Here is a 15,803-nt window from a genome sequence, read left to right as displayed (position 1 = left end):
GACTATGGAGCCCCTTAAGTAAGAGAAGGCCAGCAGGATCTGGCTGGCTGATGGCGTGGGCAAAATTAAGAAATCGCAAGCCCTCCAGTGTAACAGAAATCAACATGAAGCATATGCAAGCCTCTGGGAGGGTAAGAGTTGAGTGGAAATAGGCTTCCTAAGGCAGAGCACAGCGAAACCATCCGGTCATCGCATGCGTTAGCAGCAGCAGCCTGCGCGTTACCTGTGCTTGAATGGCCAGGTGAAAGGCTCCCTTCTTAAACGGCAGCAGATCCCCGCTGTTGTTCCTGGTTCCCTCTGGGTACACCCATATTTTCAGCTTGGAAAGAAAGGAGAAACCCCCCAAAATATATTCATTATTTTAAACAAGCAACAGCTTTCAAGCTAAGGAAAACAGCAGCAAGGACAGAATGGATTAACCACAACAGTGGCGTTACAGGAAGGGAGGGCTTGCTACGGAGCCGAAGTTCAGTTTGCGTAGTTACCCAGGTTTAATCCCTACCTTCAGAGCCCCCCCTCTTTCACAGCCTCATGGGTCACCTGGGTAAGGGGATGGGGGATTGAAAGGAGAACAACCACCTGCGCTAGTCCTGGTGCTCGTGTTAGGGTAGGAACCTGAGGCTGGGATGGAGCCCAATGACCTTAGGCAAAAGGGTAATGTAATTACCTCTCTCTCCCTTTCCTAGCCTTCTAAGTCTCTTCCTTTTTTGACCAGGCCTCTCCCCACAAGTTTCTCTTGCACCTCAAATTCACCGGCTCCTAAAGCGATAGCAAAGACTGTGTTCATAAGAAGTTTAAATCTATACCTTGCATTCAAGCAGGTTCTCCAGCATCTTGCAATCACGGACATTTCAGTGTTATTATGAGCCAAGTACAGCTGGCTCCAGAGGCCCAGGGAGGTCAGGTCACAGAGTCCACAAGGAGAAGTCTCCGACTCCTGGCCTTAAGGTCTAATTGGCGCAGTGGGTCAGAGCAGAGGCTTCCAAGCTATGGAGAACAGGTTTTCCAACTCACTGGGAATCAGGGCTGAGCTCTGGCACCAGGAGCCTTCACTCGCAACTACCCGGGGGATTTTCCCCTCCCAACTTACTTTTAAGTCCGGTCGTTATACTGGCAAGTCCTCGGGCCAGGAGCCGTGCACCAGGGCTCCTGCTGGAACCCTGCAATCATGAGCCCTAAATCTGCCCATTATGTCAGGGGGTGAAGGGACCAACCATGCTCCTCCCAGCTCTGCCCCAAGGCCCACCCATGTTCCCACTGCTAGCTGTTTACGTTACATTTACAGTTAATGTCATTCCATCTGACAAATTCTTTGCATAACTGAGTATAAATTATTCATTCCCAGACCAAATAAATGCTTGATGCTAAAAAACCAGACATAGTGATAAAGGAGAAAATGACAAAACCAGCATTACTCAGAGACATGTCAGTACTAAGCGACTGTTCTGTACTGTATGGAGAGAAGATCTTCAAGCACCAAGAGTGAGGCCTATGTTAAATAACACCCCCACAAGAACGACGACAAAGACTCGGCAGTGCCCACATAGTAGGGTATTATGCTGGAGCTGCTGAGTCTTTTTTTTTTTTTGTGGTAGGTGGGGAGGACTGGGAGCAGGAGGTAGAGAGAGAGAGCGCAACACGAGGAGGAGTGGGAAGATAGGAGCAGGGAGAAGAGAGGAGGGAGGCCGAAGGGAGAGAAGGGGGGATGAGACAAGGGGAGAGAGCAAGAGGGAGTGGGAGAGATATGTATAGTGCTGATGTGGGAAGAAGAGGGAAATGGGACGAGAGCAAGGAGGAGTGGGGATAGGGAGAGAGCTGGGGATATAGGTTGGATGCTGAAGGGAGAGAGGAGTGGGAAGAAGAGGAGGCAGGAGAGAAAGAAGAGAGAGGCCTGCCTCCAAGAAGAAAAAACAAATGTTTACAGCAAAATACAGAAAGGATATTAATTCCAAATTAAACAGCCAAAGTATGGCCTAGAAAAAGAATATCCAAATATAAAGAAGGAGCAGTACTGCACTCCACAAATCGTAAGCAAAATCCACTAAGGAGTGCAAGAAGACTCAAGGTCCAATAATTTCATATTCAACTTTATTTATAATTGTAAATGTTTCAAGGAGCCACTCCTGATTTAAAATCATGCACAAATAAATGACTGCTTCAGGGTCCCCCGACACGGACCCCGTGTTTCGCCCGAAGGCTGCGTCGGGAGGGACAGTCTATAATTTCAACAAAAGCTTAAAGACAGCTGAGGAGTTCACACAGCTCAAAATGGCAAGGAGGGCCCTCCTTGCCATTTTGAGCTGTGTGAACTCCTCAGCTGTCTTTAAGCTTTTGTTGAAATTATAGACTGTCCCTCCCGACGCAGCCTTCGGGCGAAACACGGGGTCCGTGTCGGGGGACCCTGAAGCAGTCATTTATTTGTGCATGATTTTAAATCAGGAGTGGCTCCTTGAAACATTTACAATTATAAATAAAGTTGAATATGAAATTATTGGACCTTGAGTCTTCTTGCACTCCTTACTAGAAAAAGAATAACAATATTATCTGTGTATTATAGGGATGTCGGGGGGGCAAGCACATTAAGCAGATTATACAGGAAATCTTTAATCATTCAACAAAAGCTACATAACAACATGCACCTTTTACTATTAACCAACACCTTCTTAGGTTCTTAGGAGTGTGAATCTAAATACTGCCTTAACTGCTCCGATTCTGAAAAAACATATCTATTATTTTGCATCTACAGGGAAATCTCAAGTAGAACTTGGCTCCTCTTGTAATTACTTCATTTTTCATCTGTAGAAAAAGTTCTCTCTTTTCTTGCATCATTTTGCTTATGTCTGGAAATATTCTGATCTGTTTTCCATAGAATTGAAGCTGTTGTTTCTGAAAGTACAACTGAAGTACCAAATCTCTATCAGATACCTTTTTGAATGAGACTAGGAGTGTCGCTCTTGTTTCTATATTTGTTTCAAAAGATTTTTCTATTATGTCCAATAGATTATCAATTGTCTTCGAATCTTGATCTTTTATATCCAATTTTGATGGTAAATATTAGAGATGTGAATCGGAACTGAAATCCGAACCGATTCTGGTTCAGATTCACATCTCTAGTAAATATAACATTTTTTATACTGCTGGAATTGTTTACTAAAATAGCTTTTTAACAGATCTTTAGCGGATATCCATTTTGTCTTTGGAAAGTTAAGGAACCTCAAATTTGATCTCCTTAACTCATTCTCAAAAAAGTCCAACTTTCTAGTCGTAACAGTTTCAGATTTTATCAACTCACACTGGACTTCTTTCATTTTCTTCACCTTGTAATCAATTTCTTTTACTTTCACATCTATCTGTACAATCTTTTTTTCCTGAGACTGAACTTTACTCGAATTTTCTTTCACTGTGTTTGTCAAATCAGTAAATGCTTTATTCAAAGTTATTATAGCTTTCCAAATTACCTCTAGTGTCATTTTAACCGGCATTTCCATATGCGAAGACAGCAAGACTTGTGATTCAGATTTTTCCTCTCCTACTTGAGAAGGGCGTCTCTCCCCCTCTTGACGCTGTACCTCCTCACTCCGGCCCTTGGAGCCCTGAAAAAATGGGCTCTCTGAAGCAGTCGGCCATCCACCGTTGCTTCTCGGGGCTATCGGGGTCTTTGGAGGCGTTCGTTCCGAAGGGGGAGTAGGTGTAGTTGGTGCTCCGGGACTGAGGGGTGTTTCTACGGCCCTGGCGTCTAGCGGCTGCTCTCCACTGATCTCGCCCGCGGCTCCTCCTTCCGGTTCAGGTTGCATGATTCTTCCGAAGGCCTCCTCAATCCTGGGTTGTCTCACCGACAGTGTTGGCGTAGAGGTAACATTTTCCCGAATATTAGCCTTGCGTTTCGTGTGCGGCATGTTAAAGGCAATAGTTGTCAGACAAAAGGCAATTTTTTTGAGGCTTCCTCGGAGCTGAGCAACCTACGTGTGCACTATGTGGTGGCCATCCTGCCCCAACTGTCCTGCCGAGGCTTTGCTGTTTTTCCTGTTGGGGGGGGTAGAGGCAGGTGGGAAAAAAAGAGCAAGACGAGCAGGGAAAGGAGAAGGAGGGGGCTGAAAGGGAAGGAGGAAATGGAGAAGGAAAGCTGAAGGGAGAGGAGGGATAATGGGGCAGGCTGAAGGGAGCAAGGGTGGGGAGAGAGACTGGGGCTGAGGGGAGAAGAGGTGGATAAGGGAGAAGAGATAGGATGCTGGTGGGGAGGGGGGTGAGGAGAAGAGGCCAGCCCCCCACTCACCCTATTTTCCCTCCCTCTCCCATCAGCAAACCCTAGTTCCTTCCCTTCCTCTCCAACCCCTTGCTTTTCCCAGTTCCCTTCCTCCTCCCCAAATCATTCACGCCTTTATCCCCCCTCAAACCCCTCGTTTTCCCTGGTTCACTCTCCCCCCACTCACCCTGGTTCAATCACCCCTAGTGATCCCTGGTTCACTCCCTCCCTGCCCCCTCTGGATCCCCTCACTCACTGGCTCCTATCGTTTTGAAACAGAAGGAAGAGCTTCTCCCTTGCACCCTCCCTCCTCCCCTGCCTATGGGGTCCCATTGCTACACTTACATTCTCTTTTAGCATTGTTTGGGCCACCTCTGCCATAATAGTCTTTGCATCACTTGTCCGTTTCCTATTGATGTAGACGACACCTGCTAGATAGGCCACCAAACCCGCAGGGCCAGCATACAGTAACTCCTTCTTAGCGATCTGAACACACCGGTCTGGGAGAATCTCAAACAATCCTAGGCCAGAAAACAGAAAACCATCAACCTCAGCAACAGGGCAGCAAAGCTTTTCAAATCCCTGACCTGAGGAAGAGGGAATAACTCATCACAGATGTGTTAAGTTAGTCCAATAAAAAGCTATCACCTACAGCTTACTTGTCGACCCTGAATTTCACAAATCCCATAATGAATTTATGGGGTTCTGGCATCTTGTGATCCTAATGACTGACTCTGCAGCAGGCCAACAGCAGAACTTTAAAGGATCACTAGCTTGCTTTTTCTCTAGAAGTATGTCTTACAAGGCAGCAACTCTTTCAGAGAGATCCAACAGGAAGACAGAGACCATATGGGTAAGCAGCAGTTACAAGGCCTGGCCTCCCTCTGACTCACTTCTCTCAATGCCACAGGACAGTGCCCACTCCCTCCCCCTCATGTCAGCACCTTACCCATCATGTCCAGGATGCTCTGATGATTGGAAATGACAACATATGGTCCTTCAACGTTAAAATTCTCCAGCCCTTGCACCTCAAACCTTACGCCATATGCGTACTTCAAGAGGCGTCCAAAAGCCCGCACCACACTGTATAGGGGGGAGAGAGAGAGAGAGAGAGAGAGAGCGCACTCATTAATAATCTGGGTAAGAGAGTCCAAATGAGAGAGTTTAAAAACGGTACCATTCTCCCTCCTTCAGGCTTTGAAAATGAAAATGTTCTAACTGGGTGAATTTTGTGCTCTCAAAAGTAGTTGGTCTGAAAGTACAGGAGACTGTTTTATCACAGGTGCAATGCAAACCTCTCTGCCCCCACCCGATCATTGTAAAACCTGTTCTTGTTAGAGGAATTCAGCTTTCACGCCAGTTCAATCCTTGTTAGTTTTTATGTTGACAAAACTAATAAAGTCAGTTAGTGCCACTTGGGATGGTGGTTTTGGTTAAAACACCAAGCACTGCAAACATTTTAAACAAAGGAACAAAAAAAGTCAATTAACTAAAGTCTTTAATGATATAGGCAACTGGAACTGGACCAGGACCCACTCACTGCGCAAAGTATGCTTTCTCTAGGTGCTCCTACAGCCTCAGCAAACTGGATGGTTTGGAGAACACTCAAAGAGTGAGCCTAAAATATATCAGCATTACATTCACCACAGCTATCCTGAAAACCAGACCCGATAATGCGAGGCTCCTGGACTGAGCTGCTGAACACTGACACGTTTTATGTGCGAGTGGCTTTCGGATTTTCAGGTTTTTCAAGGTCTGGAGCAGAGGGATCCCTTGTCTGTGCTAACATGAGAGGTCTGGACTGATTAACGACAGGGAAAGTGAAGCAGAATCCGGCGTGTTTGAAATCCTCCAGAAAAACCACTTGTGTGTTCAGTGTGCTGCGGCAGTCAAAAAATCAAACAGAATGTTGGGAATTATTAGAAAGGGAATGGTGAATAAAATGGAAAATGTCATAATGCCTCTGTATCGCTCCATGGTGAGACCGCACCTTGAATACTGTGTACAATTCTGGTCGCCGCATCTCAAAAAAAGATATAATTGCGATGGAGAAGGTACAGAGAAAGGCTACCAAAATGATAAGGGGAATGGAACAGCTCCCCTATGAGGAAAGACTAAAGAGGTTAGGACTTTTCAGCTTGGAGAAGAGACGGCTGAGGGGGGATATGATAGAGGTGTTTAAAATCATGAGAGGTCTAGAACGGGTAGATGTGAATCGGTTATTTACCCTTTCGGATAGTAGAAAGACTAGGGGGCACTCCATGAAGTTAGCATGGGGCACATTTAAAACTAATCGGAGAAAGTTCTTTTTTACTCAACGCACAATTAAACTCTGGAATTTGTTGCCAGAGGATGTGGCTAGTGCAGTTAGTATAGCTGTGTTTAAAAAAGGATTGGATAAGTTCTTGGAGGAGAAGTCCATTACCTGCTATTAAGTTCACTTAGAGAATAGCCACTGCCATTAGCAATGGTTACATGGAACAGACTTAGTTTTTGGGTACTTGCCAGGTTCTTATGGCCTGGATTGGCCACTGTTGGAAACAGGATGCTGGGCTTCATGGACCCTTGGTCTGACCCAGTATGGCATTTTCTTGTGTTCTTGATGGGGGTCACATGGAACTCTCGATCATGTTCTTCCGGCATGGGAAGCATGAACCAGAGCCTCTCCTGCCCTTGCGCATAGAGCACTGTGTAACTGTATGCTCTCCCTGTACCATTTCTGCTCTGACAGCATTTTGGGGCCAGTTGTGTTTGAAAGAGTGATTTAAGGGTCCTGTGGGTTATGAGGCTATTATAACACCTGCTCCCAGATTTTCACAGGCTACTACAAAGTGGTAACAAAACTGTAAATCTCACTGTGTTAGCTCTCTTCCCCACTACCAGCGGTTTATCCTGTCATGGTTATTTCAGGACATTTGCTGCGCTATTTATTTTTAATCTGGCTTCTTTCTACTACACCTCTGTACCTCCAGCCCGATCAGAACTAGGGCTGGGATTTAGCCTTCATTCACACCTACCCAGAATTATTTCCCCTATATCTCATCGCCTCCAACAGTCCTCAGCCGGGGGCCGTGCTCCAGAGCTCCTAACCGAACCCTGCAGTCGTGGAACCAAAATCCGGCCACTAGGTGTTAATACTGCGCAATGACTGGGACTCCTTCCCCACTCAGATGCTGTGAGTGAGCCTCTGCAGCACACCGAGCCCTGGCCAACCCAGGTTTCTCCATACGGCGGTGGACAGCATTGTCACATAGTCTCCAAACCAGAGTACAAAGGTAGTACTACCATTACTACTAATTACTTTTATAGCGCCACTTGACGTACCCAGCACTGCACAAAAACACATAAGAGAGAGTCTCCGCTCTGTACAGCTTGCAATCTAATCAAGACAAACAAACTAGAGGAATTTCGTTTTTTAAGAAAACGGATAGAGATTTAGCATAGGATATTCACAAAACTGCTATGAAAGAGAAGGTGCTATATTGCTAGTGAATTTCCATCTGCCAGATGTTGATTGGGACATTCTGGCTGCGGTGTCCTCTAGAGGCAGGGGATCCTGGATTCTCTGGAGGAAGAACTGATCTGTCAACTGGTGACGGAACCCACATGCGAGGGGGCAATACTGGACCTGGGTCATCTGGGATCCAGTGATCACCAGATGGTGTGGTTCGGTATTAAGAGTGCAGGAGATGAAGATTCATTCAAAAGGTGAGGGTCCTAGACTTCAGGAAAACTAACCTGGTTAAAATGTGGTAGTGTAGCATATTCGGGCTTCCTCCAGCCACAGAATCCCTTGCGGCATTCTGCCTTAAGGAGGACTGGGTTAAAATCTTGAACTGGCTCCTTAAGGTAGAATGAGGGAATTGTCTGCACACTCCATCACATACCCTTCCCCTCAGTTCGGTCGAGTGTCCAGACATGCCCAGGGCATACCCCAGCTCTGTCTCAAGTGCCTCTCCCTCCAGTTGTATTGCCCCAACACTCATGAGTTGTCTCCATAAGGTTGCAAAACGGGTATAATCTCGACCCAGGACTAATGGATATGGAAGCTTGGAGAGGACGGCTGCTTCTAATATGGCTTGTCCTGCAGCGGTCATCGAGAGGACGTGAGACATTGAACACTTTTGTTCATCCCCATGTATACATGTTACTTTCTCTATTTTCTCATCATTAATATGTCCTTGAAATAGTAAGTCCTGGCAAAGGAGCGTTTTGCTACAGTCAGAATCTACCAAGGCCTGGGTAGAGGCTCCCTCCAGTTCCACCTGGATTATAACGTCCTTAAGTCTTGCACAGAGGCCACTTACAAAATTGCAGCTTTGCTTCTTCTCATGTTGTTCCGCTATTTTGCGCTCGCACTCCAGGTCATCAAGCCAAGGACATTTTTGCTTTGCATGACCTTCTGTTTTACAGAAAGAACACTCCTGTAGGGCCGATCGGGTTTCTGCCCTACCAGGTTCACTTAAAGACTCTTCAGTTTCCACCTGCCTATATATAGACAGCAGTCTTCTTCATGCCCATTCTCTGCATACAGGGCACAAACAAAGAGGGTCTTCAAAGCCCCATTTCTGGGTTGTTCCCACTTCTCTGGATTCCCCTTTTTTTCGAGTTGTGGCTCATTGCTGCTTCAGAGCGTTACTTTTAAGTAAGTGCACGTCCTCTTCTGGCATTGGCTGGGCCACCAAGCAAACATTCATAGGTTCACTATGGCCATACTGACTGTCCCTTGCCAACTGTCCTTTCTGTCCACAGTTAAAACATGTGGACAAACTGGCATCTGGAAACTGGGTATGGAAGCTGAGCCCCTACCTTGAAGGTTTGTTGCTGAGGTTCTCTATCCGCTGCACCTTTCCAAGGAATTGTCATGGGTTGTCTCTTTAAGCCTCTTATGCCAGCTGGCATTGACTATGCCTGGTGGAAGGCTTCCGCCACTTCCAGGGCTCTTTCCAGGGTGAGCCCAGTGTGTCAACAAACCCAATTCTGCATGTGCTGGTCCAGACCATCTAGGAACTGCTCCAGGAGTAGTTGATGAGCCACTTCCAGTCCCAACTTTGCCTCCAGATGGAGCCACTTCCACCCAGCATATTTCAAACAATGAAAGAGGTTTCTGGGGCTCTCCTTGGGCTAAAGGAAAGCCCTTTGGAACTGCTGCCGATAGTATTCTAGGGAGTATCCAGCTCTCTGTAGTATAGCGGCCTTGACATCCTCATAGGAAGCCCTCCCATCTGGACAGGCTGCCTGGAACACCGCTTGACTCTTGCCAGTGAGAAAATTAGCCAAGAAGTTGTCCAGCTGGTCTCCAGACAGGCCGACAGTCCATTCAAAGTTCTTTAGAAAGACCTCCAGGTCTTCTGGGTCCTCTCCTCTCTTCAACTTAAACAGGATATGCAAAGGTGAAGGTGCCTGAGGTATTCTGGACATAGCCGATTGCAGGGCCTCATCTAGCTGAGTTAAGACTGCACCTTGTTGCGTTAAATAGTCTTGTAGCTGCTGCCGTTTATCTATTTGTGTTTGTGCAGTGTTTTGCAGCTGTTGCTGTCCTGTGGCCAGGACCTGTATTACCTACTCCATTGTATCTCCCTTTAGGGCCAGCTCCCAAATGGATAACTCATACAAGATGAAGAAAAAAAACACACCTGCTGGCCTGTCCAGCCCTAACTTACTACTTGACCCCTGATTGCCCAGTATGGATAGCCCCTTAGCCTGCTGTAGTAGAAATTGAAGTCAGAAGACCCTAGGAAAAAAACTCTGCAAGCAAATTTTTCTTTTTGGAGGCTGTGGGTTTTTACTTGTGCTTCCTGCTTAAGCAAAAACAATCCCCAAAACTGACACCATGTGTAGTATTTTTGGGCCTGCTACGGCCGCAGGTATAGTTCAGGAATATAGTAAGACTGGATCAATTTAGTTATGGTGCAGATAATTATTTATGGTGCTTCAAAGATACAAGAATCAAGATAGTAACTCACCGTGCGTCAGGCATAACTAACAAGTAAACATCTAGTCCGGCTGTATTGCGAGGTCCTACCCATTCCCTGGGGCCTCTCCTCAAGCCTTATGGTAGGGTGAAGGGAACCTCCCTTCACCCAGAATCCCTTGCAGCATTCTGCCTGAAGGAGGACTGAGTTAAAACCTTGAACCAGGCTCCTTAAGGGAGAGTGAGGGAGTTGTCTGTACAATCTGTTACAAAGGGAACCTCAAGGATTCGTTAGCTGGATGGGAAAAATCTAGGGGGAAGAAGAAGAGGAGAGAGCAAAACAAAGCAAGTATTATAAAGGCAAACAAACATTTTTGTTGGTGGCCTCTTTTCCCTCTTACCGTCCTATGATTTTATAAAGTAGCTGAAAAGATAAGGAATAAAAGGTTAGTATTCAAAAACTACCAGAGATTGCAGAAAGAGGACGACCACAGCAATATCTGGAAAAGCTAAGCTGGGAAAATAGTCAGGATAGCAAAGATGCAAATGGAAAACCAGTAAATAATGAAAATGGGGGTGGGTCAAGACTTTTTGTTAGTGATAGGAGGACGTGCAAAAGTGGCATTGTGAGACTCAGACCAAGAGTCTGGGAATATGTGGATGTGGAGAAAAAATGGAATTGCTTAACAAATATTCTGTTTAGTGTTCAGTGAGGAAGGGCCAGGGAGCAGGACTGCAGAAAATTGATACAAGTAGAATTGGAAGAGAAATAAACCTACAATGATTTTCAGAAAAGACTGTGTTCGTGAGAAGCTAGCTAAACTAAAAGCATATAAAACAATGGGCCAGATGGGCTATAGCCATGGATTTTAAGGGAACTTAGAGAAGTTCTGGTTATTCTGCTGGTTGACCTTTTCAATTCTTCTTTAGAGTCAGGTGTAGTTCCAGAGGACTGGAGACAGGCAGATGTGGCTCCTCTTCACAAAAATGAAAGTAAGGCAGAGGCTGGGAGCCTAAGGCCTGTTAGTCTGACCTCTGCGGTGAGTAAATTAATGGAATCACTGCTAAAACAGAGGCTAGTGCAGCTTCTGGAATCCAAAGGATTACAACATCTGAGGCAGCATAGTTTTACTAGACATAGGTCTTATCAGATGACTCTGATTAATTCCTTTGACTGCGTGACCAGAGAGTTGGGTAAGGCTTTTGACACAGTTCCACAGAGGTGACTTATAAATTGGGAGGTCATGGGATAGGAGGCAGTGTCCTATTGTGGACTGATAACTGGATAAAAGACAGGCAACAAAAGGGCAGGACTAAATGGGCAGTTTTCCAAATAGAGAAAGATCATTATTGGAGTGCCGCAGGAATCTATATTGGGACCTGTGCTATTTAGCACATTCATAAATGATCTAGAGAAAGGAATGAGTTAGGTGACCAAATTCGCAGATAATGCAAAATTGTTTTCAGTTGTTAAAACAGCAATGGATTGTAAGGAACTGCAGAAGGACCTTGTGAGACAAGGAGACTGGACATCTAAACAGCAGATGCAATTTAATGTGGACAATGTACATAGGGACAAATAATCCCAACTATAGATACATGATGCGGGCTTCCCCGTTAGAAGTCACCATTCAGGAAAAAGGCTCCATGTACAGCAGCAGTCAAAAAGGCAAATGAAATGTCAGGAATTATTTGGAAAGAGATAGAAAACAGAACTGAGAACATCATAATGCTTTTGCACAGATCCATGGTGTGACCATACCATCAGTATTGAGTGCAGTTCTGGTTGCCCCATCTAAAAAAAAAACCAAAACAAAACATAGCGAACAGAGAAAAGGAACAGAGAAGGACAATAAATATGATAAAGGGGATGGAAATCTCAATTTTGAAGAAAGGCTAACTAGATTAAGGCTCTTTAGCTTGGAGAAGAGGTGACAGAGAGTATATGACTGAGATTTATAAAATCATGAGTGGGGTGGAATGGGTAAATAGGGAACGGTTATTTACCCTTTCAAATAACAGCATTAGGACTAGGGGACCCTCCATATAACTAACAATCAGAATAATTAAAACAAATTGCAGAAAGTACTTTTTTATGCAGCATGCAATCAAGCTATGGAATCTGTTGCCAGAGGATGTGATCAAAGCAACTAACATATTAGGGTTCAAAAGAGGATAGGATAAGATCCTAAATGAAAAGTCCATAAACAGCTATTAGCCAGGTAGACTTAGGAAAGGCAGCGCTTATCCCTGGGAGTAAGATACAAGAAATAGATCAGCAGAATGCTGGACTTGATGGACCTTGATCTGACCCAGCATGGAACTTCTTATGTTCTTATAAATAAACTAAGCGCCCTTAGTATAAGCCCCAAAGTGATTGAGTAGGTTAGAAACTGGTTAAGTGAGAGGTGACAAAGAGTAGAGACAAATGGAGCTTCCTCCAAGGAGAGGGGTATTACGAGTGGTATGCCACAGGAATATGTCCTTAGTCTGGTTCTTTTCAACATTTTTGTATGTGATATTGCAAAAGGACTATTGGGAAAGGTTTGCAAAATCTGGGTAGATACCCAGGAAGATATGGAAAACATGAGGAGGGATTTAGTGAAACTTGAGGAATGGTCTAGTGTCTGGCACCTAAGATTTAATGATAAAAAAAATCCAGTCATGCATTTGGCTTGCAAAAACCCAAGGGAGTGGTACAGTCTAGGGGATGAAATTCTTCTATGCACAAAACAAGAGCAGGATCTGGGGGTGAAAGTATATGATGATCTCAAAGTGGCTAAACAGGTGGGATATGGCAACGACTAAAGCCAGAAAGATGCTTGAGTACATACGGAGAGAATGGTCAGCAGAAAAAACACATGCCTCTATAAGACACTGGTGAGGCCTCATTTGGAATACCATGTACAGTTCAGAGGCCGCACCTTCAAAACATTATAAACAGGATGGAGCTGGTCCAGAGGGTGACTACTAAAATGGTCCGTGGACTTCATTATAAAGTATATGGGGGACAGACAAAGATCTAATCATGTATACCCTAGGGGAAACACAGGATAAGGGACATATGATAGAGACACAAACTACCCAAGATGCATCAATGCACAAGAGGAGAGTCTCTTTCAACAGAAAGGAGACCGAAATGAAAGGTTGTGGGATGAGGGTGAAATGGGGTAGAATGAGGAATAACCTAAGGAAAAGAAAGTTTGCTTACCATAAATGGTGTTCTCCATAAACAGCAGGATGAATTAGCCATGAAATCATCTGATGGCGCCAAATGGATCCTTTTCTCTTAGTTCATATAGCTTTTGCTCTACTGAGCATGTGCAGATTTTACTTCATGAGCCCCCTCGGTCGATTTTAGAGCTAAGCAGTAGTCAACTCTCCAGGGAGATGGGTGGACATTTAGCATGACTAATGTATCCTGACTACAGAGAATACCATTTACAGTAAGCAAACTTGCTTTCTCCATTGACAAACACGGCTGATTTGCCAATGACATGTGGGGAGTTCCAAGCTGAGGATTGCAGCAGAGCATTTACTGAATAAACAATCTGGACCCCACCATAGAAAGTAGACTTCTGGAAGAACATGCTTTGCAAAACTGCTCATCCAAATGTACTATTTGTTTTTAATAAATTGTCCAGACAGTAATAGGATGTGAAGATGTGCACTGATGACCACATTGCATCTTTGCAGATATCTTCAATAGGTACTACTTTGAGATAAGTCACTGAGAGCCTTGATAGAGTCTGATCTGGAGGCTGCTAAGGTACAACAGTGAGTAATACAGTCTGCTAACCAACTGGACAAAATACATTTGGCAACTGCTCTGCCCAGTTGGTTAGGATCTTAGGAGACAAGGCCTGTCAATATGGCTGAGTTCTCATTCGACAGTAAGCTAGTGGGGTTTTGTTTTTTTTTTAACAGTTTAAGGAATGAAGGGCCTTTTAACTTTCATGTGTGTGTGGCCTTGGAAAAAATGTAGATAATATGATGATTTGATTAACATGAAAAGCTGAGACCACCTTTGGTAAGAACTTTGGGCGGGTGTGAAACACTACTCTGTTGTGGAAGAATTGCATATAAGGACAGTAATGAACCAATGCTTGAAGTTCACAGATTGTTTTGGATGACAAGATCACAATGAGGAATAATATTTTCCAAGTGAGAAATGTGAGAGAAGCCAACGCCAGTGATTCAAAAGGTGGTTACATAAGCTGCACCAGAACCATGTTAAGGTCCCATAAAACTGGTGGTTTGTGTACTGCAGGTCTAGTATGCCATAAGCCTTTCATGAACTTCACTATCAAGAGATGGGGGAAGATTGGCCTATCCTCAATCTGAATATGGTAGGCCACTAAGGCATGGAAATGAACTATTACTGATGAGGTACTGAGACTTGAGGAAGAAAAAAAGATCAAATAAGAACATGCCATACTGGGTCAGACAAAGGGTCCATCAAGCCCAGCATCCTGTTTCCAACAGTGGTCAATCCAGGCCATAAGAACCTGGCAAGTACCCAAAAACTAAGTCTATTCCATGTTACTGTTGCTAGTAATAGCAGTGGATATTTTCTAAGTCAACTTAATTAATAGCAAGTAATTGTCTTCTCCTCCAAGAATTTATCCAATCCTTTTTTAAATCCAGCTACACTAACTGCACTAACCACATCCTCTGGCAACAAATTCCAGAGTTTAATTGTGCGTTGAGTGAAAAAGAACTTTTTCCGATTAGTTTTAAATGTGCCACATGCTAACTTCATGGAGTGTCCTCTAGTCTATTATCTGAGAGAGTAAATAACCGATTCACATCTAAACCTCTCATGATTTTAAACACCTCTATCATATCCCCCCTCAGCAGTCTCTTCTCCAAGCTGAAAAGTCCTAACCTCTTTAGTCTTGCCTCATAGGGAAGCTGTTCCATTCCCTTTATCATTTTGGTAGCCCTTCTCTGTACCTTCTCCATCGCAACTATATCTTTTTTGAGATGCGGCAACCAGAATTATACACAGTATTCAAGGTGCGGTCTCACCATGGAGCGATACAGAGGCATTATGACATTTTCCGTTTTATTCACCATTTCCTTTCTAATAATTCCCAACATTCTTTTTACTTTTTTTGACTGCCGCAACATGTACAAAGAGCTTTGTTAACACCAGGAACAGAATCATTTCCATTTAAAGCCATTAAGTCTCCTAGCTGAGGATTTTCTGGCAGACACCATTATGTCTTCAATTTCTTTAGGTAAGGAGAATGGGCAATCAATTAGTGAGCACTCAACATCCTGGCTATCAAGTTGAGAGCAGGAAGGCTCAGATGATACAAATGTCCTTCGTCTTGGGTTAACAAGCATGGATCTGCTCCAAGAGGGATCATAGGGCTGATGGACAGTTGTACCAGCAACACGAACCACATTTGTCTGGGCCATGCTGGTGCAATAAGAATCAAACAGGCCAGTCTTTGAGGACTTTTTTGTACCATCCTGGCTATTAGCAGAATCTTGGAAAAGCATACATGAAATCTGCTTTCCAGCTGAGCAGAAAAGCATTCTAAGCAGATCAGAATTCACTGGGAAGAATGGAACAAAATCTTTCCACTTTCCTATTTTCTTATACAAAGAGGTCGATTGAGGGATGTCCCTAGAGGT

General features: G+C 44.4%; 1 protein-coding gene across 1 annotated transcript in view; it reads right to left on the bottom strand.

Annotated features, from left to right (window-relative positions):
- AGPAT2 (1-acylglycerol-3-phosphate O-acyltransferase 2) overlaps positions 1 to 15,803 on the bottom strand; it is a 35,793-nt gene that overhangs the window by 8,023 nt on the left and 11,967 nt on the right. Inside the window, exons 2-4 of the mRNA XM_029612309.1 lie at positions 5,193 to 5,326; positions 4,589 to 4,764; positions 224 to 319 (exon numbers count right to left, since the gene is read on the bottom strand). Of these exons, the coding sequence (XP_029468169.1) occupies positions 224 to 319; positions 4,589 to 4,764; positions 5,193 to 5,326 (406 nt within the window). The remainder of the gene's footprint in view (positions 1 to 223; positions 320 to 4,588; positions 4,765 to 5,192; positions 5,327 to 15,803) is intronic.

This window comes from Rhinatrema bivittatum, chromosome 8 (genome assembly GCF_901001135.1).
Source record: "Rhinatrema bivittatum chromosome 8, aRhiBiv1.1, whole genome shotgun sequence".
NCBI classification, from domain to species: domain Eukaryota; kingdom Metazoa; phylum Chordata; class Amphibia; order Gymnophiona; family Rhinatrematidae; genus Rhinatrema; species Rhinatrema bivittatum.
This window is presented reverse-complemented; position numbering and strand designations above follow the sequence as displayed.